The sequence below is a fragment of the Xiphias gladius genome, chromosome 10 (genome assembly GCF_016859285.1).
Source record: "Xiphias gladius isolate SHS-SW01 ecotype Sanya breed wild chromosome 10, ASM1685928v1, whole genome shotgun sequence".
Taxonomy (NCBI): Eukaryota; Metazoa; Chordata; class Actinopteri; order Istiophoriformes; family Xiphiidae; genus Xiphias; species Xiphias gladius.
Genome location: NC_053409.1, coordinates 26,012,690 through 26,036,183, shown reverse-complemented (window position 1 = coordinate 26,036,183; position 23,494 = coordinate 26,012,690). Strand labels below are relative to the sequence as shown.

Below are 23,494 nucleotides of genomic sequence, written 5' to 3'. Positions count from 1 at the left end.
TGATAAGGAAAACTACAGAGTATCGACTGCGTTATCCTGTAAACGTAATGGTGACTGCAGGGTACAACAGCCAGGTTTTGCTGTAATATTGTAATAGATGTCTCAAGTGATCCCACAGGAAATATCACTCTACAGGGTCAGATCACAGTCACCGTAATATTCAGTAAACCCCATTACAATTCCAATTATGTATTTTCTTGCCACCAAACCCGGTGAAATAAAAGGCCAGATAGAATAATTCAAATTACGATTAGATTACATTGCTGCAAATCTGTCCATAACATGAAACCAGAGTTTGTTTTCCACATTAAACTGAATTTTAACAACTATTCCAAGAAATAATAACTCACGCAATCTCCATTAAGAGCTCTGATTAATTTCACATTTTTACACATTTCACAGACTTCAGCTCCTGCTGGATCTTGGTTGGACTCAGAATATTCATTATGTTCACACATACAATGCTACAATCCTAATTAGAATCACTTTTTTTTTTCTTTAACCAGAAAAAAAAAAATTAATACAATTAATACAGCCAAGAGAAATTTGTTTTGCAACAGTGGAAGACTCCCGAATTAATGAACATTCAGATTGATTGTTTGCAGTTAATTTCCTTAATTTTCCTCTGCAGCACATTCTGGACAAGTCATTACTCCCAAGTGTGTGAAAGCATTAAGATTCTACATTAAATTGCTCAACATTTTCTGACCAGTGCCTAAGAGTATGTATTTTACATGTGGGGGAAAAAAAATGTGATTTTACGTCAACCCTTCAAAGAACTAATGTCCTTAAACTCAAGTTACAATTTTAGGCCTTTATGACAATTTTCTATTTAACAGTGCGTATATATTGTGGCCCGCTCCCTCTTTCAGTACATACAGTTTCCATGGTAACTACATTTCTATATTTATTGGCGGGTTTACTCTAGATACCAAGAGAATTTGATGGGTAAAACTCTACATCCCCGCCTACTCCCTCAACTCCAGTCCAGTCCAGTCATGTGTATTGGCAATCGGTGCTGCAGCTCTTCAAAAAGCTCCTTATTCCCCAGTTTACTCTGACATTTTGATTCACGATCAGCTGTGGGAGGACGGGGAAAAAAATAATTAAAAAATATAAAAACACCCTTTGAGACAAACTCGGGCTGCTTAACTAATTACCAACATATATCACCGCTGGCTCCGACAAGCCAATTACACCTGATTGGAAATACTTTACTTTGTTCAACACACGCTTTTCATGTCGGTTTTAATTCAGTGTCAAAGCTTGCCTTTCTGAATATTAGAGTGGATGATTGACTGCTGAGGGCTTTACAGTGTACGGTACATAAGCCAATAATGTCCCATTTGTCTGGTATGGAGAGAAAGCGGGATAAACAGATTAGAAAAGGACATTAGATGTATAACTGGGTTAGTAAGGACATCAGCTCTAATGGGTAAACGTCCTTCACAAGAGTCTTACTATGATTAATACAAAGTGATACCAGTGACTGTTGGACTTCCCAGAAATGGGAAATGACAGGCATGATGGGAAAGAAAGTTACAATAACAAAAAACAACAAAAAAGGGGAGCATATACTGTGTATCGAAGACAACCATGACCAAGGTGTTTATTGTTCATCTTGAATTTGAAATTTCAGACCCCAAAGGTATTTACTTTTCACGTTAGCCATCCCTTAAACATCCTAAAGACACCTAAAACTTTCTTGACCCACTCATGTATTGCTTGAAGTTTTCCCTGACCCCTCAAAACCCAAAACCTCTGTGAAGACCTATAGAGCAATCCCCGGAACCTTCGTCAGACTTTCCAAACAATCTAAAAGATATCAAAAATCCCTGAAAACAACACTTGAGTCCCTGGTGCTTTCTTATGCAACCCCCTGTAGACCCTTCACTGACACTTGCAATGCCTCAAAGACTGTTGGAAGCCCATAAAAGACACCTACATACAACAGAGTCCATCAATGACACCTGCAACCCCTCACAAACCTCCAAGAACTCTTTAAAAGTCCCCTAAAATGATGGAAACCCCTCGAAAAACATGTGTAACTGCTGTAGCCTAAAAACCCATTTAAACCCTTTGAATAATACTTGCAACCCTTTAAGCACCCGTGAAAAAAAGCCTAAAATCCTTGTAAACATCCACAAACCCTGTAAAAATAACTCAAATTGTTTTAAACAACCTCTGAACCCTTCAAATTAACCCCTTAAAGACCAATAAAACTCTCTAATACACCTAAAATCCTAAAATGAAATCTGCAACCCTTCAAAGACTCCCTAGAACTATTTCAAAGAAAAAAAAAAGTTAAAAATCCTTTTATCCCCTTGAAAAACCTGTGTAACTGTCGTAGACCACCCCTGAAACTTCAAACCCTTTCAAACGGCAAATGCAAGCCATTAAAGACCCCCAGAATTCTCTAAAACACACTTAAAATCCCTGAGAAATTTAAAAGATCCTGTTGAAAATGTGCAAAACAACTCTGAATCCCACTCTAAACCCCATTCAAACAAATCTGTGACCCCTCAAATTCGACCAGAACTCTCTAAAGACCTCTAAGTTCTCTAAATCCCTCTAAACATCCCTAAAGCCCCCTGGAAAAAACTTGAACTTTCTTATACAACCCTGAAACCCTCCTTAATCCTTTTAAAGTACACCAGAAACTCATGAAAGACCACCTTGAACTCTCTATAAGAGACCTAAATCCCTGTAAACAAAAATCCTTAATACTCTTCTAAACAACATTTGACTTCTTGTAAATCCTGTAAACAACACCTGCTGTCCCCTTAAAACCCTTATAAGACACCTTTAACCCGTTATCACTGTTTTAGCCCCTTTAAAAACACCTGGAACTATCTTAAACAACCCCTGAAAACCCTTGAAACTCTACTTGCAACTGCAAAAGATATAGCGTCTTTCTAGTCTTATCGACCACTGAAAGCACTTTACACTACTGCCACATTCACCCGTTCACACACACACTCACACAGCGCTCTTTTCTATACACATTGCGCTTTACACACACACACACACACACCGATGATACATTGGAGGCAATTTGGGGTTCAGTATCTTGCCCAAAGACACTTGGACATGTGGACTGGAGTAGCCAGGGATCGAACCACCAACCTTCCGGTTAGTTGACGACCCGCTCTAGCACCTGAGCCACAGCCGTCCCGAAGACGCAAAGACACAAAAATAACTGTAATAATTGTCAATAATAAGGGTCCCTTGAAAGACACCGAAACTTTCCTGAGCAACCCCCGAAACCCTCTCCAAACCCTATCAAAAAGATTTGCTGGACCTCAATCGCCACTACTGCTCTCAACAGTTTCTTAAAAGCCCAGAACAAGCAGCTGGAATTTCCGCAACAACTTGCAGCAGACTTGGATTAAAAACCTTTGAAATGAACCTCAGCGATGTCGGCAACAGCAAATTATGCCTTTTATCATTAATTGCGTCACTTGGACCGTAAATTCTGATTATGGTTTGCTGGTGGTCCAGCACGGTGATTTCAACCTGCCAAAATTGCCCAGGTATGTTCTCTACCACTGAACCAGACCAAACCTCCCTGCACATTCTTTTAATTCAGCCGGTCACAATTCTTGAACTCTTTGCTGGCGGAGTCACATCATCATGAACATAACAGTTATCATGTATGGAACCAGGCTGGATCGACCAAAGCGCCGTCTAACTGAAACTACAGCAGACATCTGACTTCTTCACAGCAATCACTCCGGTGGGAAATTAGGCATCAGAACTCAGCTGTGTACAAATCTGTGTAGACACTCAGCGAGACAAAAACATGTCATTTCATATGCAAACCCGCAGAGAGAAACAGCCTGATTCAATAAGTGAATGACTCTCACTCTCTCGCTGAGCGTCCCCGTGTTCTAGTTAATTGTAACGTCTTTCAGAGGGGAATCGGAAACAAGCAACTATATTTTCTGTCATTACAACACATTGTTGGACAACAACGATGCCCGGAGCTGTTTTGTGTTTGCCAACAAAATAAAAAAGAAAAAAAACAAAAAGATGGGGGGAAAAAGATGTTTGAGTAATTGTTTCCATAGTGATTATTTTTCCCTCTTTGTTGTGCAAGTGTGTGACAGCATGCAGGACAAGAGAGAGGAAGGGGGGAAAGAAAAAAAAACAAAAAAACGAAACGCCCAGCAGCCACGTCGTGAGCCGAAAGCAATTTCCTCGTCTAAATTTAGTTATGCAAAGCCTATGGGCATCATCAGCATTTTGTAATTAGTTTTATAATTACTGCTGTTTCCCTCTCCCTCTGTCATTCCATTTTTCTTTACACTGCGAGTGGGGAATCAAAACATCTCAAACTCGCAGCTGGCCAAATTACTCTGCGTTTATTAAGTGCGAGCATGCAAAGCGAGCGGTTTTAGCCGTTGGACGGAGCGGCGTCTCTGCCGCAGCGTCGGGCAGGGCTTGGCCGGGGGCCGACGGCAACGCCGCGGGTTTCTGCAGCGAGAGAGCCGAAGCGGCGTTTGACGAGTTTATCGTGTGAAGAGCCGTCAGCTGCCCCGCTCGCTTCTTTTCAGGCTTAAGACTAGATTTGTGGGTAAAAGGCTGGAGTGATTGGAGCTGGATGGGGGGGGGGGGTCTTTGGGAGGGAAATAACAATTGTCACCCATCGTGTACGTGATGCGGTCCAGATAATTGGGGTTCTGTGTTTCATATGATTTGGTTCAGTCCCACTGTGCTTTAGTGTAGGAGGGGAATCGTGTTGCTGTCATCAGACATCGCCGGAAGACAATCCCGCTGTTAAATGACAACTAACCTGAATTTAACAGCTGGAGGGAGATCAGAGTGGTTAGCCTACAGACGGAAACAACAGCCTGTTAGCTGGTGAGCGTCTCATGATCTGTCAACACAAATCTGGATTAACTCACATCGTAAAGCACTATACACAGCTAGTGTCAGCTGAAAACCTCAAACGCCCTATTTTTCATTTTTCTGGGGTTCGTACGAAACCTTCTGAACTCTGATGACTTATGAAGAACTATTGAGACATTTTAAGACTGAATCACCGGATACAGTGTTTGAACTTTGTCCGCTTGTCCCAGAACAAGCGGAAAAGAATTATGATGCTTACATGTGTCCTGTGTCCTATTTTGAGCATCTTTCTCCAAAGCTCAGTCTTACATATTTGGTATCTTTGTAAACTTGGAACCTCTGCTGGAATTGAGAATGGATTTCCGTGGGTTTGAACAATGCTTGTCTGCAGAACATTGCATCGGATTAATGGACACACTTGACTGGTTTATGAGTGTGATATGTATATTAAACTGGGCTTGTCTCGTAAAAACGAAAAACACACTGGGGGCGCCACGTAGCTGTTTTCTTGTTAAAATGTATTTCTGTCATGACCCCAATTTTCCAGAATCTGTTATCATGTGTATAGAAGCCCAGGAATGTGCGTCAGTGTTACTAAATGTCGCCCTGCCCAGTCGTCGTCGTCGTCGTCATGGTTGAGTCCTGGCAGAATCTCGCCCTTATGAAAATAACCCGTAAACAGTCCATTTCCATTTTATGTTCGTTGGGAATGAGCTAAAACCAGAACACATTACAACTCAACATTCATAGTAAAAGTCTAGCGTGTAACTCGGTTTTCAAGTTCAGACTGCAACAGCGTCCACACATTTAAAAAAGGAAAAGCCCATTTCACATTTCATTTCACTATCATTACGGCAGTGTTGTTCTTTGGAGTACATGTGAAATTATTGATTTTAATTTTCATTTTGGCAGTAACATGAGAAAAGGAAAATGGGACCACAGAATTAAAAATGTTAAATTCTGTTTTGTTACACATTATGTTCACACAAATGGAAAAAAAAAAGGAATTTCCATTTGATTTAAAGATTTCATTTTAATATTGGCAGCTCTGGACTTCCGCAGCCTGAAGTGTCCTTCAGTTCATGCATACTGAGGACTGAAAAACTATTTTATGAGCGATCAGATGAAACGACGGCACCGACGTTCCTCCCGTTTGTGTGTTTTGAACATCCAACCAGTCGTCTGAAAGAGGAACTACCGCACACAGACCTCGCAGAGCTGGACTGCAGGCCGGGCGGAGGGAGGCGGGAGGGGTTTTGATGTGAGCGCTGTTTATCCGGGTGTCGGGGTCACTGTGTTCCCTCAGTATAATGGAGGAAGCCATTAGCCCAGCCAGCAGGCCGCATCATAAAAACGTCAGCTGGTACAAAGGGACGAGATGGATCATAACAAGACGAGACTCCCGCTGCTCTCCTCCTCTGTCTCTCTGCCTCTCTCTCTCCCAACCTCACTGATAGACTCTGTCTCTCTAATTGACTGTCTCGTTTATTTGTCTCCCCTTCTCCCCCGTCTGTTCTTTATCCCTCTCATTTTTCTATTCAGTCTCTTTTACTCTGATGTTCCTCTTTTTTTTCCCTTCTCTCTCTCTCTCTCTCTCTCTGTGCTTACTGTCTCACTAAGCAGGAGGGTGATTTTGTATAAAGCAGCAGTCTGGCTATATATAATGCTAAGTGGATGGGAACACACACACACACACACACACTTAAGAACGAGGAGTCAACTGACATCACTGTAAACATGGGTTAGGCTTAACGTGATTTCTGACATGCGGCAGATAAATAACTACGCTAACATTTTGGACGGGCATGGCCTGGGGCGTTTGCTTGTGTGTGTGTGTGCGCGTGTGTGTTGCTAGCACGACGACGCGGTGGAGCCATCCATCCTGTTTGGAGATGGACAAGCTGTCCTGGGATTCCCTCTGGACTTCGCAGAGGATTTTGAGGGGAGACAAGGATGGTGGCAGAGCTCCTGGCCATCATGGACGACGTCTGAGTTCTCCGGGCAGCTCCCTCAGTTACAGGCTGCTCCTCCTACAGTTTGTCAGGCAGCTACTTCTGCTGTTTCGCATTGTAACACACACACACACACACTTAACACTCCTTGGTTTTGCTGCTAAGTACAATAACTGTACATGATTCCATGAGTGCAACTGCAAATGTTGTGCTTTTTTGTGCAACGTGATTCTCTCCTCACTTTATTTGTGATACTTTTGTCTCAGTGCACTTTACAGTTACAGTACTGCTTGTGTGTGTACAGTATATCTACTGTATATATTTGGTAACTGTATTTCTCAATTGTTGCTGTATTTGTGTATATCATTCTCATAACACGTGAAGAATTCTAGTTTTTGTAAAGCGTCTGATCACGTACTTCTGCTGCTGTGATACTTCAGTTTTTCTACTTGAGATCAAGAAAGAGTTTATTTTAAAAATGTCAAAGTTCTTCTACACAACATTTTGTTGCTGTTTTCTGAACTTTCTTTCATGAAATTCATTTTTCTTCTGGTATTATGCCCAACTCTATGCTCTTCTGGCCTCAAATGATTTAAAGTCAACCATTTGAGAAGGGGAAAATTGTTGTACTGCTCATCACACACAGATAAATTAAACCTGTGATGAAGGGGCTCACATGTCGACTTTGCTTCATTTTAAGGGGAAACAAGTCAAAAAAGTTGGAAACTTGATAATTACCATTGAAACTGAAAACCCGAAAGCTTAAAGTCTTTTTCAACAACTGAGCAATAAATGGCTCCTTCTGAAAACACAGAGTAACAGTATGTTAGACTATGTTATCAATAGTATATTAAGACGCCGCCGACTTTGATTAAACTCGGCTCAGATACATTTTATAAAACAACTTGTACAATTTTCTCCTATTTTTTATTTTATTTTTAAAAGAGACGTATGCAATTAGTTAAATGTTCCTCTTTTTAATTAACACATTCGCACTGCAGCATGTTACTTTGCTAAACCAAATCATTAACTCAATTATCTGCTATTGCAAATATAAATGATTTGAATCAAATCTGAAGACACGCTCGCAATTAATTTTTACACTTTTGCACATTCAGATGTCCTGGAATAAATTATCTCTGCTGTGATGGCTATGCCAAGAACAGACTGAGACTGGACACAAGTCAAGTCACGAGTCAATTTTAAGTCTTGGCACTGGAGCGCCGAGTTTGTTCCTACCGTCCTTCCTGGTGTGAGCGGCCAAACTTCCCAGCACGTATCAGTCAGTCATTACGATTACGATTCTCTGAATCTGATCTTAAAGCTAAGGCTCAATTATGAAGTCTGCACGGCTTTTACTCACATTAATAATCATAAACCGGTTCTTAAAAAGGTGACACAGAAGAAATATTTTCGCATTAAAAACCACGTGAAATGACCCCCGGTGCACGCGGACGCACGCTCGCACAAACATACACACAGACACACCATGCCAAATTATACCTTATGCCTTATGAGCTCCTGTGCTGAGCCATAAATAGGTTTGTGGGTCTTATAAAAAATGCCATAATTTATACTTTAATAACTGAGAGAGGAGATATTTATACAGAATGTAAAGCAGGAAAGATATGAATGACACAGTGTGTGTATGTGGCTTTGCAAGATGTGTGTACTCAGTTTGCATTTATGCAGGTATACCTGCAAGCTCTTATTATGTACATGTGTGTATTTGTGAGTGTAAAGTATGTGTAAAACCAACATGTGTGTTTGTTTATAGAAGTGTGTGTGTGTGTGTGTGTGTGTGTGCGTGTGCGTGGGTGAAGTTGTTTACTTGTGTGTGGAGTACATTGAGCCTGTGTCTGTGTGTGTGTGTGTGTGTGTGTGTGTGTGTGTGTGTGTGTCTTGATTGCAGACTGGCTCATGAAGTGTGGCATTTTTGGTGTCTGCTGCTCTCTGCATGCATAATGAATAGCCAGGTGTCGGAGGGGGTCACACACCCGTACACACACGCACACGCACACGCACACTCCATCACACGCGAAACAGACTGTCAGACAGACACACAAAAGCTGAAACACTCCTGCACACACAGTCGAACACACAAACCGCATGCACAAATGCAACCACACACACAAGGCTGTAAATTTCACACATAAACACACCGACCGACATTCAGTCACATGGTGAAATGGTGAGCGGTCAGTCGTATAAACACTTTCACTCTCACACACACACACACACACACACACACACACACACGGGCCGGGTGTCAGGATGCTCCAAAGGTCATGGTTGTTTGTGTGGCGTCCTGCAGCAGATGTGGAGACTCTCTGACAGGAAGTCAAAACCTCCTACACTAAACAGTAGAAGAGCAACTGATGGGTCAATTATTGCAAAGGTCAATGGAGGAGGAGGAAGGAGGAGGAGGAGGAGGAGGAAGTTGAGGGTGGAGGAGGATGAGAGGAAGAGGCAAGGAGGAGGAGAAGATGGAACGGAGAAAAGGAAAAGGAAGATCTTAGGAAGATGAGGGAAGGACAAAAATTAGAAGAAGAGGTGGACAGGAGGGGGAAAGGAGGAGGCAGGTCAAAGAGGGGAGAAGATGAAGGGGGGTGAAAGAGGCAAGGGAGAGATCGTTAGGAAGAAGAGTGGCAGCAGAGGGGGAGGCAGGAGTGGCAGATTACAGAGGAGGAGGAGAGGAAGAGAAAACAAAGACAGGGAGGAGAAGGAGGGGAGAGGAGGCAAGTAGAAAGGTATGAGGATGAAGAGTAAAGGAGGTTAAAAAAGATGAAACTGTCAAGAAGAAGGAGGATGAGACAGGGAGGTTGTTGGGAAGAGGAAAGAAAGGGGAGGGGAGGTAAGAAAGACAAGAGGTTGAGGAGGAGGAGAGGCAGAGGTGAATACAAGGAGATGAAGGTGAAACGGAATAGAAAAGGAAAGAGGAGAAAAGAAAATCCTGGATCTAGGCAAACAGAGGAGATCATTCGAGGAGAGAAAGAGGTTAGAAAGAGATGGGAAGAGAAAGGAGGAAGATGAGAAGTGGATATGGGGAGAGGAAAAGAAGAAGAAGAAGAGGAGGAGAGACTGAAATGAAAAACAGAGGAGGGGAGTGAGGCTGAAGACAGGAAAAAGAAGAAGAGAAAGGGGTATCAATGCCAAACATAGAAAGGGGTTGGAAATGGAGGGAGAAGTGGAAAATGAGGAGGAAATAAGTAAAGGAGAAGAAAGTGGGTAGGAGAGGTAAATGTAAAAGGGGAAAGCAGGGAGGAAGTGAAAGGGTGAGAAAAAAGGAGGAGCAAAATATGAGGAATGAAAAGGAAAGAAAAAGATGTGATTCAGAGAAATGAAGGGAGAGCAGAATAAAAGACATGAGAAAGAGGAGGAGAAGCAGAGAAGAGAGACATAAGGAAGAAAACAGGATGAGGAGATGAGAGGAGAGAATGTAAAAGGAAGAAAGGAAAGAGAGGAGGAATGAAAGGAAATAAAGAAGAAAGAGAAAGAAAGAGGATGAGAGGAAAAGGAAAAGGAAACAAAGGGGTTGGAAGAAGGAAGTAAAAAGGAGGTGAAATGAGTGAAGAAGGGGTTGGAAGAAGGAAGTAAAAAGGAGGTGAAATGAGTGAAGAAGGGAGGAGATGAGAGAGAACACACACACACACACACACACACACACTCTGAGCCGAGGACAGTTTGTGAAACAGCTTCAGCTCTGATAGCTGAACACACAGGAGCATTTCAGTTATTTACCTGCACCTGAGCTCACTGTTTGGAAAGTCATAGCAGCAACAACACTCACACACTTTTATTCATTTATTCTATTTATCTACATATTCTTTGTCATTTTGACTCTGCCCAATTCAGCTCTGCTGAATCCTGGGTTTTATGTGTATTATTTCATTTTCATTCATTCGTTTTTGTTTTTCACCTGTTATTTTAGCACAATAACATACATTGTTTTGCTGTAAAGCACTTTGCACCTGCGTTTAGAGAGGTGATGTAGAAATAGGCTTTATAATGATGAAATATTACTAAAATTATACATCTATTGTCACAAAAAGCAGACCAGTGTTTATATTTAAGGGTTTTAGTCATTTATTGAGTAAGAACCACAAACCTCTACTAGTTACTTCTTCATGAATGCAAAAAAGGTTCTGTTGTTATAAGTCAATTGTTTTCCCCATAATTTTTGATGCTGTGAAAAGGAGATGAGCTGAAAAGTAACAGATAACTGCAGAACTGAAAGAGAGAAATAAAAACGTATGGACAAACAGAAACAGATAAAGAGCATGGAAAATGGAAACAGGAAGACAGAGAGAGAAAGTCACCTTTGCTAAGAAGAGAGGATGAGAAGAAGACAAAAAAATAAAAGAGGAAAAATTCACGAGAGAAAGAAAATTCATGAAAGAGGGAAAGGAAGGAAGTAAAACACAATAAATGAGGATATTCTCAGTGGGTCAAACAGAAAGAGTATGGAGTCATCAGTAGGAATCACACACACACACACACACAGAACAATCTTCATTACCCGAACCAATGCAGAGCAACTACACAGAGGCCAAAATCAATAATTCTCTGCTGTACCGAACACTCGGCAACACACACAAACACACGTGCACAAACACACTGAGCAATTACAAAGGAAAAAGTCACAGGCATGGACACGCACCCACACAGTCGTTTGGAAGAGGATATTCATTCATTACAGTCAGTCAATAGGAGATGGAGAGAGAAGACAACATGAACGCACACACACACACACACACACACACAAACCCTGCAGGACGAGAGAGAGTTCACATGTATCGTACTGCATTTCGTGTGTTTTCATGCATGTGTGTTGGCACAGTAGGAGGGACTATCTGATTATATTGAATTTTTTGTGTTTGAGAGTGTGTGTGTGTGTGTGTGTGTGTGTGTGTGTGTGTGTGTGTGTGTGTGTGTGTGTGTGTGTGTGTGTGTGTGTGTGTGTGTGTGTGTGTGTGTGTGTGTGTGTGTCTGTGTGTGTGTGTGTGTCTGTGTGAGATATGTGATATTCATATACAAGGTGAGACCGGCCTCACCTTCCTCTGCGTGTGTGTGATGTGCACTGGTGTTGTTGTTCCTGTGTCTCAGACCTTCGCTCTGATTTTTGGCCTTGTCCCCATGTCTTCCTCACGATGCCACTTGGGAGCAGTGGGATCCTGTTTTAGGTTGAAGTTCATGCTTTTTGTTCAGGGGGTGGATTTGTAAACACAGAGCGGGTCTGGACAGCAAAGCGTTTTTATTTTACTCCCGCTCTAACCTACCCGTAGGACCCTGCCCTGAACGCCGGCGAGAAGCGAGACCGTCCACGACTGCGCGCTGTCGTCCCCATGTCACATTCCCTCTCTATGACAGAAGGCTTTTCACCCCAGCTTTGAATGTGTCCGGTCGAATCAGCTATAAACACTTTTACACACTCAAGACGTGGTCAAACATCAGACGGCGTAGTTTCTTTCGAGCGTAACAAACCCCTTCATTCCTGACTCAAGTCTGATCGGGAAAAGACAGACGTCACGATTCTTGTGCCGATTACATTTAGGATTTGAGCATCATGACCTCTCAGGCCGGTTTGGACAGAGACCGTTCCAGTCTGGTTCAGCTGGTGTTGAGAGTCTGCAGATTAAATCATAAAGTCTATGATGCTGAAGACCTTTCTGTCTCTTCTACCACATCCAGCGACCACGGGAACAAAGGGGGGTTGCGTTGAAATCGTCCTTCATCTTTTAAAGTGTCTTTGTTGTCAGTTTAACCTGCGGTTCGGTTAATTTGGCAGAAGTAATTTGGGTGTGGTTTACAGCTTGCCGAAAGAAGAACAAAGTGCGTGGCGATAGTCAAGTCTGGACGAGGTAAAGGCGTCGGTGGCAGAGTCTGCAGAGGAAGGGAAGGACCTGATCTTGGTTAGCTGTCGCAGTTGGGCAAAACAAGACTGCAACACTTTGGTCACCTGAGCATAAAAAGACAATTCAGAGCCAAAATGAACACTGAGGCTGTGGGCCTCTTTATAAACATTATTTTATAAGGCACCCAGATCAGAGGAGAACTGTTAACACTGCTACTACTGGGGCAAGAGGGGGCAATTATAATCATTTCTATTTTGGGGTCATTCAACTGCAGGAAACTTTTGGACATCCAATTTTTAATTTCAGAAAGGTAGGAATAGTATGAGAAACATCCGTGGAAGCGTGTTTTAACAGGATATACAACTGGGTGACGTCCACGTAGCAATGGAAATCAGCATCGTGACAATGCATGATTTGCCCCTGGGATAGCATGTATGTGGTGAAAAGGAGGGGATCCAAAATAGACCCCCGGGGGGAAACCCAGAAAACAGAGCAGCACAAGAGAAGGAGGCATCGCCAAGCATTACCGAGAAGGCCCTATTTGACAGGTTGGAGACGAGCCACATCACTGCCACATCCCTGATGCCAACGAAATGCTACAGACGACTGGTCAAGACATTGTGGTTCACTGTATGAAAGGCTGCGCTGAGGTCAAGGAGAATTCAAATGGAGTAAAGGCCTGTGTTGGCTGCAAACAACAGGTCATTGTTGACCTTGACCAGAGCAGCCTCAGTGCTACATAGGGAGAGGAAACCAGATTGAAATGTTCCAAAATTGTCATCGTTGTTGATAAAAGAAACCAGTTGAGTGGTTGAGTTCTAAAAGTTTCAATAAAAATGGCAGCTTGGAGATGGGTCTAAAATGTACTTAAGACAGAGGCATCTAGGGAGAAGTTCTTTAAAACAGGAGGAGAAAATACCAGTGGACAGAGAGCAGTTCATAAGGGCCAAAATATCTGGACGAACCGTCTGAAATGCAGGTGGACGATTTAGAAATCGACTCGACAGAGAGATTTCACTGTAGTGGGTTAATGTTGAAGGTGGGCAGGAGTCAGCATCAAGCTCCCTGAAATCAGTGTTAAAGTGCCATCTAATCTTAACTATTTAGTCAAGAAAATAATTGAGAAATTCCTCAGATCTATCGATGTCTGTTTTACAGTTTTAAAAAGGCTTCTGGGATTATGACCCTGTTTAGCAGCTTCTTTGATTGTATGATCAGCCAACATCAGATCATTTAGAGAAGCAAGGGAGACACGGGGTTTGTCCTTTTTCAGAGAAGGAGGTTTCCGCTTTCTGTTTCTGACTGGAACTTCGGAATCTAAAATACCCGTGCAAGAGCTGTTATAAACGCTAACAAGCTCCTCTGCGGTGAGGCCATGTTGAACGCCGCTCTCACAAAATGTGTTTGAGCTTGACAGAAGCAAGGAATAGAGGGTGAGTTTAGGGGACGGGAGCTGGTCAGTGTGGGGGGCTTGGGTTTGAGCTGTCCTGTAATGATGTAAGACACCTACAACCTGATCAGGGGTCAGTAGTTTCCATTACCATTCATATTTTGTCACCAACGAATGTCCATAAGAATCAGGTTTAGCTTGAGGGTTAGCTCGGATATAGCGTTTGTTTTATAGGTGACGTGGTGGAATTCTCTCCGACAGGATGTAGGGCTGTGTTACAGGAAATATACAACACACACCGTGCTGCAAGCTCTGAAACAATCCACACACACACACACACACACACACACACACACACACACACACACACACACTAATTTGGTGCGTACATTTCTGTTCTATTCATTAAAATGCATGTGCCTCTTCAAAGAGCTGACGACAATGAAGCCATCTGCTGTTGTGTGGTGAGGGTATGTGCACACACGCACACACAGATGTGTGTAGTAATACCCATACATGCACACACACACACACACACACACACACAGTTGCACCTTCACAAGCACATAAACACTTACTTTTATTCACACATTACCACATACTGAACTGCAATCCTGCTCTTGTACACATTCCAGCTGTGTTCGTAGGTAAATATCCTGGCTGTAGTTCTTACACACACACACAGACACACACACACACACACACACACACACACACAGAGACAAACACACCACCAGAAATTTCAAGCAATTTACTTTCATCTTTGGGTCATTCCTACAAGCCCAAACGTCCCTTTTAAAAGCGAGCGCTCCTCTTCTGCTCTAAGTGCATCGCACAAAAGGGCCCATTTCAAAGGCAAATTCCACTTAGATTCACAAGTGCTGTGTATACTCTGGTACTCCAGGCAGAAATTCATCAAAGCTTAATGTTCCCTTCACAGAAAATCACTTAGCGCAGAAGCTAGCCGTCTGTATGTGTGTGAGACCGTACATGTGTGCGTTTCCGCGGCTTTTTCATGTTGTTTGATGGCAGTTTAAAGGGCCAGACCGTCACCGCAGCGCTGCCCGCTGTCGGCCCGATCCACCTCGGTTTGTATGTTCTGATTCATTGGGATGAAAAGGTTTATTTGAAAATACAAATACAAGCCTATAGGGAGGCTAAATGACAGACCAGAGCTGGTGTTATGGATTAGTTTACAATGGGAGTAGATGTTAGGACTGAAAAGAAAGTAAATTTGAGGTAATTTGGTTCAGAAATCATGAAAAAATGCGTCATGTCATTTGCAGCTTTTTGAAACTGTGGAAATTCATCATTATTTAAAATTTAGAGTTACTATAATAACTCTATATTGTTCTAATATGTTTTGTAGAAAATATGAAAAAAAATCTTTCAGGACTTCAGGGAGTTCGTATTATTATGATTTATAAACATTTAAAGAATGTACACTTTCTTAGAGTAATATGTCACAATAGAAAAATAAACTAAATCAACTATTGAAGATTTAATGCTTTAATTTGCAACTTTTTGATGCAGATATAAAATTACAGTTTAATTTACAATTAAATTCTGATTAAAATTCACAATTAAACTTTTAGTTTAAAAAACAAAAACAAAAAATCAAACCAACTCCACATTAACTGCAAAAAAGTGTGTTCAGACTGAGCCTAGGGGGAATTCTGGAGAAAGCACGTTTGCATACAAAATCATTGGAAAGGTGTGGAAAGATTTGTCCACACACGTTTAAAATGATTCAACTTTATAGATACATTTTTATTTTTAACTTATGCTGAAGCTGTATATCCCCATGAACGCACGAGACAAGAGAAAGAACTGGAGGAAAATCAAAGAAACAACTGGAATTCATGACGAGCTTTGAAATCATAAACGAAAGCTACACTTCAGCAGTAAAATTTGCTCAATTTGTTTTAATTCATCTGAGATTCAAGCCTAGCTAAGCTGCTACAGCCCACAACGCAGTTTGTGCTGCAACATTCAAGGAAAGCATCCACAGTAGACGGTTTACCTATCTTGGTACAAAAACGAGTTAATTTAGTAGCTTAGAAAGTTCCTTAATGTAAACCCCCTGACCTTAAATGAAAGAAAGAAAAAGATATAAGGTAAAAAAACAAACCAAGAGTGACATCAACAAAAAAACTAAACAAAACAAGAAGCAACAAGAGAAGAGCAAGGCGTACTTTTACTAGTCCATGCACAACCTAATGTAAAGGGCTCTTTCCTGTAGGACTTGAACTTGTTTTGCTATGACTTCACTATGAAGGAAAACCTCGAATTTGGACCTCTCTTGTTCAGGGGTAGAAAAACTTACATAGGGATTTATTCTTCGGTGAGGCATCGCTCCCTGGTTCCATAAAGACTCTCTCTGGGCTCTTGCAGCACTAAAAATTGTTTTACTGCATCACGAGCCTAAAGAATCCCTTCCTGGATCTACCCAGAACCACAAACAGTGGTTTAAAATCACATCGCACTTTTAGCCCCATCTGTGTCCATCCTACCTTTGACGGAGGTGTTAGGCGGCGGTCCCTCGATGCGCAGATTCCACGGCGGGTCTCCCTGGTTGGCGAAGTCCCTCATCTTCAGGTAGCTGATGGTGAGCCGGATGATGGAGGCCTTGTCCAGCTGGCTGGTGATGGCGCCCGGCAGCGGCAGCATCTTGGCCAGTTCGTAAAACTCAAAGTTCTCCTTTCCCCGCCGCGATCGCGCTGCATCACGTGACTTCTCCTTCCTCAGAGCCTGCAGCCTGGGAGGAGGAGGGGAGAGGACAACAGCGCGTAAGAAACCAGATTACGAAGACACGATGTGGAGATTGTGATCCACACTCTTACTGCAGAAGACAAAACTTCACGTGGCAGTGGAGCAGAAAAACCTAAAGACACATCGAAGATGAACAGCAATGCACCATCAACATAAATATCCACACAACACCATGTAGAAATGTATGAGTGTACTTTTGAAAAACTAAATAAATTAGAACTCAAATGAGACCATGACAAAATAAGACTGGAAAAAACAAGATGTTAAACAGATGTTAAACATATGCTTAAAGGGGTACTCCAGCAACTTAGTACTGTAAAGTCTGGGAAATCACGGGAGACACATTTCAAAAAGAAGGGTCAAATCAAACGCAGCAAATGAAAACTCCTCCACCACTACTCACGAATGCCTCCCTAGCATTTGTTAGCACGACAGCTGGTTTGGTTGTTCGATGTTCGAGCCGGCGGATCCACACAGATCGCTCCATAACCCTGTTAAAGTTTTTGCAGAACTTGCTAGATTACTATGCTTGACATGAAGGCCTGGTTCCTCTGCCACAAGTACCACTGTGCCGAATGCCAGGTTGTGTCACTGTGCGTTATGGTGAAAGTGAAGGTTCATGAAGTTCAAGGGTTACGCAAAAGAGTTCAAGCCCAAGTTTGTATTTATTTATTTCTGTATTTTTACAAACGCTGTTTCTAGGGTGAAGAATGAGGTGTCAAACTCCAACTTTAAGCCAACAGGGACGATGAGGCCTCAAAGTGCTCAGAAAAATGAACATTTGTGCCGTTCTGCGACAGCTGGGCAAACTTGTGGTACCAATGAACTCTCCTGAACGCCTACCAAATGGACCTCTGTCATTTAATAATTACTTATTATAAAATCTGTTTCTGTATACACACGGCATATACTGCACATCTGTTCGTCCTGGAAGAGGCATCCCTCCTCTGTCGCTCTTCTGTTTTTTTAACCTTTAAAGGGGGGGGGTCCTTATCTATCTGGATCGAGGCTCTACTGTGAGAGAGTGTCGTATGCTGTACAGACTGCAAAGAACCTCGAGGTAAGTTTGTGATTTGTGATATTAGGCTATATAAATAAGATTGACTTGACTATTTCTGATTTCAGCTATTTTCCTGCGACCAACTCCAAGGTTAAGAAAAGATTAATAAGACCTTTTCTGGCACTAGGAGATGACAATTTGTAGATATGAACATTTGTACATTTTGAAGATGACATCTCCTGATAACTTCTAGTGATTTACCTTCCCCACACTCTCATTGATTAGAGTGAAATTTCACATTTAACTCCTTCAGATAAAAATAACAAAGAACTTTTCACCTTCCTCCCTGATCCCCTTTCCTTGCTCCTTCACTGTATTATCTCTTATTAAAACGACATTATAAATTGCCCAACAATCTGTCCCTCCTCCCATTTATTCCGTGCTGCTTTCCTTGCCTACCCCCTCCATCCCCTCCATCACTTTCCACTCTATTACTTTATACCAAAGAGTTGCTCTGTTTATTCTCTCTCTCTCTCTTTCACCCTTCAACAACAACAGTGACGACCATGCTTTCCCGCAGCCTCTCATCATCATCGGATGCCGTTATGAATTAACTCGGCAATAAATCAGCTGCTAAAAACCTCTGTGGGCTTCCTGCCGGCCACACACACACACACTCACTCGCGCGCACACACACACACACACACACGCACACACACACGCACACACACACACACGCATAAAGACAGGTGATTAATTTATGCCGGAGCAGAAAAATAAGAGAGAAAAAGTGTTGGAGGGATAAAAGGGGGAGAGGGGGATGTAAAGAGAAGGAGAGGGATGAGATGGAGGGATAGCGGACAAACACTTTGCAGGAGGAGGAGTTGTTTAGGGCTAGAGATGAAAAATGGCTGTCATCTGGCGAAGAATATCATTTTCATACCGTTTGTCATTTATTTATCAGGGAGAACAAACAGTAAATGGAGAGGAGAGGAGAGGAATTTCTTTGGCCAAAATATGTTCTTAACTTTCTTAGAAAGTTTTTGAAAGGTTAAACCCATATATATATTTCACCTGCCACCCTCCGCCTGCAGCCAGGGACCATCTAGCGTTTTGTTTTCTTGTCGTCTCACGATGTAATCGTTAATATTCACAGGGCAACCACATAACTTCATCATTGCACAATCTACTTTATTCTTACTGTCAAGATGGACAAGTGCAGCTGAACAATACAAATTATATATGAGAGAAATATATCACTTAATTTATTAAGTAATGTATCAAAAATATTTACATATCTCAAATTATTATGGGGTTCGTTACAGGCAGAACATTTTAAAGTGAAGGGAATGTCTGTAACATTACATTTACCCAACTGAACATATGTATTGACTTTAACCAGTGATTATATAGTAGTTCAGTGGTTTGGTGAGTAACTTAAAATTCAGTTTAAACGCCCCATTAAATCGTACCTTTACCCTTTGAGTGTGACGAACTTCCTCAACGTCATGTTTCAGTGATGCTGGACTCAACCAACCAACTTTAAACCAGCTGATTTCATAGGAAAGAGCGGAGGCGCCACGTCTTTAAAATCCATGATTGGCCCGGCTGGGGATTTATTTATGTCCTACTTGTGCCTTATAGCATCGGCATTAAAACTGACTGTTTTCAGGGACGTGACGACTGCCCAGCACGTTGAGGAAGTCGATTTAGGTACTTGAGTGGGCGTTTGCCGTTACCGGCGATTCAAAAAACGGGGACCAATGGTAACATCTACGCGCACCGCTGTCCTTTCTCTCGCCGGAAATTCTCCAGAAAATCTACATTTTTAACATGTTCGCTATCGGACGGGCACATCCCGGCTACCGCACCCGAGCTGCTAAATCTTTTGTGTGATGCCTCTACTGTATGCTGTGCATTTGACTTGTTGTGTAACTACTCGGTGCTGCTGGCGGCTCAGTACCGTGCATTTATGGGGCCTCATATTCTGAGTTTTTAAATCATCGCCTAAACCCTATAGTACATGAATGCAGAGATTTAAGTCAGTATCTGTCCTATCCTTTATAACACAACGACGAAAGTGATCACACATTCGGCGCCAGCTTCAATGTCGTGCAGTTCAGTCCTTTTGACACTCAGTGCCACGTGCACATTTTGGTGAATACAAAAATAGTATATGTCTCGATACTCAGCCCTGGTCGTTAGTCAGGGGCAAATGTTTACACAGGAAGGATGGACATTTATTTTAAAATCTTGACCTACAGATTTTTTTATCTTCACAACATAGCGAAAAACGCAGCAGGAGATTTTTTTGATATTTCAAAAAAAAGCACTATGTTCACTGTATCTGCTCACACAGATCTGTCTCTGTGCGCATGATGCCTGCAGTGGTGGCTGCTGGGAGAGCGAGGAGCAGCCAGGCAGTTGGAATTTATTTGTTCCGCAAACTTGGAAAGCATTATGTTGACGGACGACAAATATGTCTTCATGTCTGTCTGCTGTGTGTGTGTGTGTGTGTGTGTGTGTGTGTGTGTGTGTGTGTGAGAGAGTATGAGAGGGGATGTGTGTGTGTGTGTGTCAGTGGACAAGGAGGTGTGTTTGACCTTGACTCAAACAGACATATTTATCATGTACTGGATGAGTAGGTAAATGTAACACTTGCTGTGATCAGGGTGTGTGTGTGTGTGTGTGTGTGTGTGTGTGTGTGTGTGTGTGTGTGTGTGTGTGTGTGTGTGTGTGTGTGTGTGTGTGTGTGTGTGTTTGGGTCTTAAAAACATGAAATGAAACCATGTCATAAAGTGTAGCCGGGGCACTTGATGGTGTTTTAAAGAGCTTGTCACAACAGGCAAGGTAGGTGTGTGTGCATGTGTGTGTGTGTGCATGTGTGTGTGTGTGTGTGTGAGTGTGTGTGTGTGTAGGTGTGTGTGCATGCGTGTGTGCGTGTGTCTCATGTCGTAAAGTTCAGCGAGGTGGGTCGATGGCTTTTTAGAGAGCTTGTCAGCTGAAAGGAAGCGATTTGCGTGTGTGTGTGTGTGTGTGTGTGTGTGTGTGTGTGTGTGTGTGTGTGTGTGTGTGTGTGCGTGTGTGTGTGAGAGACTTCTAAGGGCATGTAGGCATGTTAAGGAGGTGGAGGTTTAACATCCAGGTCAATTGGGGGTCAAACTGACCATCAGTCATGTGACAGGGCAGGCTGTCGCCGGGCAGATTTACTGTCTGAGCTCCTCACACGCTGATTCATAAGACGAGTTTGAGCCTGAAAACCAGATATGTTGGCACTCTGGGGAAATACCTGCAAATCAGCTGTAAACCTGACTGACACACACACACACACACACACACACACACACACACAGATGTGTTTCTGATATGCCGTGTAAAAGTAACACTAATCAGGCCTGACCCTGCTTCACATCGTAGATCAGACAAGATATGGCTCTTCAGGCTGGTAGAACAGTATCTCCCTTTTTCACTTATTATTGTACCTATTATGGAACCTTTTTTTTTCCTCTCCTGATTAAAACAGGATTGTGGAAAGTACGGACAATGATTCCGATGTTTTCTGTTGGTTCAGGTCGGTTCGTTCAATCGTTATAATTTTCTGAGTCAAGCCCACACTTCGAACTTTCGCAAGCTCTCTTTTTTTCCAGCCTCCACTATGTCACTTTTGATTTAACGAGATGCAACACCAAACGTCTTCAAGGACAGACGATGCGCTCCGATGACAAGCTGTACAAACTGGTTTGTTCGGCGCATATTGAGGCCTCAATACCGGTCCCATTAAAATGAGGCCTTGAGCAGCTTCACTTAATTTAAAAAGGAAACTGTTACAATTGGGGAGTCAAAAAAACTTTTTACAGGAATCAAATTATAAACATATTTTCATCTTGACGTTCTTATATTCAGAAAGTGTCTTACACATACCTATGGTCAAAAAAAAACAAAAAAAGACACTCAGCAAGTCGACAATCACAAACACCGAACCTCAATATCAACAGGAAAAAAATCAAATGCACAGGAGCTGCTATATGTGCTGTAAAGTTATGACTAAGAATTTCCTTTTTTCCGTGACCGCAGCCTCTGAAGCGCCTCCGAATAACAGCTCTGATCATGTATATACGCGACTCGTCGGCGCAGCAGGTGGCAGCGTTCGGAGCTGGAGAGAAGAAAAAGCCCGAATCACTCACAAAAAGTGTAAAGACAAAAAAATCCCGCACTAAATATTGTTCAAGCACCAACATATACTGTGTGTCTACTGAAATACTCACTAATCCATTTAGATTTTATTGTGTAGTTACATTCCACAGAGACGAGAGCACATTTACTTTCATGCCTGCCTCATTTTGTTTGAACAGAATTCAATTTTTGTTCAATTTATATTTTGGAATAAACTCTCTGCTTAATTTTTCTGTTCTCTCCAGATACGAGAGTATCTGTTTACATGATCGGCTCATCCATCAACAGAGGCCGAACTGAGAGGAAGAACATTTAAAAAAATAAAATAAAATAAAAACCATGCAGGAATGTTTCTGATGAGATAAAGAGAAACACGGCGAGCAATATGAAGGGAGAGATGACGGCAGGAGATAGAAGGCAGAGGAATGCTGCACGGCGGCCGACGGGGAAATCTGTGGAGGTTTGAGGTCCTGACCGCCGATAGCCATCGCGCACGCACACACACACACACACACACACACACACACACACACACACACACACACACACACAGACTTTTACAATCTGCCACATTTGAGGCCCTTGACAACTGATAGAAATCTCTTTCCACACACATAAACACACACAGAGTTTTGAGTTAAACAAAGACTGTACAGATTGGAGTCCGGTTAAGATGGATGTTCAGATAGAAAAAGTGTGTGTGTGTGTGTGTGTGTGTGTGTGTGTGTGTGTGAGCAAGAGAGCACACATGAAAAAAGAAGAACATGGTAAGGGGAGCGAAAAAGAGCAAAAAGAAGAGCAAAAGATAGGAAATAAGAGCCGGGATTCATTTAGAAAATCTGCTGCAAAAACTAAAATCTAGGAGGTGTGGAGTTGGAAATCAGTTCTCTCGAGCCAAAAATTCTGAGAGCCACACGTTTTTGGTCTTACTTTTAGAAGTAGGAGAGAAAGTATTTTGTCAAGTTCCTTAACCAAAGCAAGGACTCCGGCTCCGGGCGAGTTTAACCTGGATTTGCCAGCAGACGGGCTTCAGGCAGAGACTAGATAATTCTAGTGCATTCTAGATAATCACCACCGTATAAAAGGGAACCCATGTGAAAAGACCCATCATGTTCGTGACTGACCCGGGATGCACTGACTTCATCAACATGGTCTTCATCAACCTTACACGCTCTGGCTTTTGAACGGCGACGATTCCGTCACTGCCGACCATCCCAGCAGCGGCGAATCCAGAGGGACCGCTCTTGATGCCGCAGTTCCCTGGGCGCCGGTGCGACCAGCCTGGTCCCGGCTTGCAGTTTGTGATCCGTACAAAAACTCATGGCGATGCAGTGAAGGTACGGAGTCACGGCGCGGTTAGCATTATCATGCCTCGGCGTGGCCAAAACTAACGCTTCAACCAGCAAGTCAACCCTGTTCCTATAAATTTATTCAAATACAACTTATTTGCAACGGTGAAAATGTCTTGAAGTAAATGTAATGTTGACCAGATTATGTTTTC

The 23,494-nt window shown here is 42.5% G+C and overlaps 1 protein-coding gene across 1 annotated transcript in view; it reads right to left on the bottom strand.

Moving 5' to 3' along the window:
* The window catches only part of LOC120795531 (neuronal PAS domain-containing protein 3), a 244,038-nt gene that overhangs the window by 178,319 nt on the left and 42,225 nt on the right, over window positions 1-23,494 (bottom strand). The window contains exon 3 of the mRNA XM_040137522.1: window positions 16,562-16,806. Within this exon, the coding sequence (XP_039993456.1) occupies window positions 16,562-16,806 (245 nt within the window). The remainder of the gene's footprint in view (window positions 1-16,561; window positions 16,807-23,494) is intronic.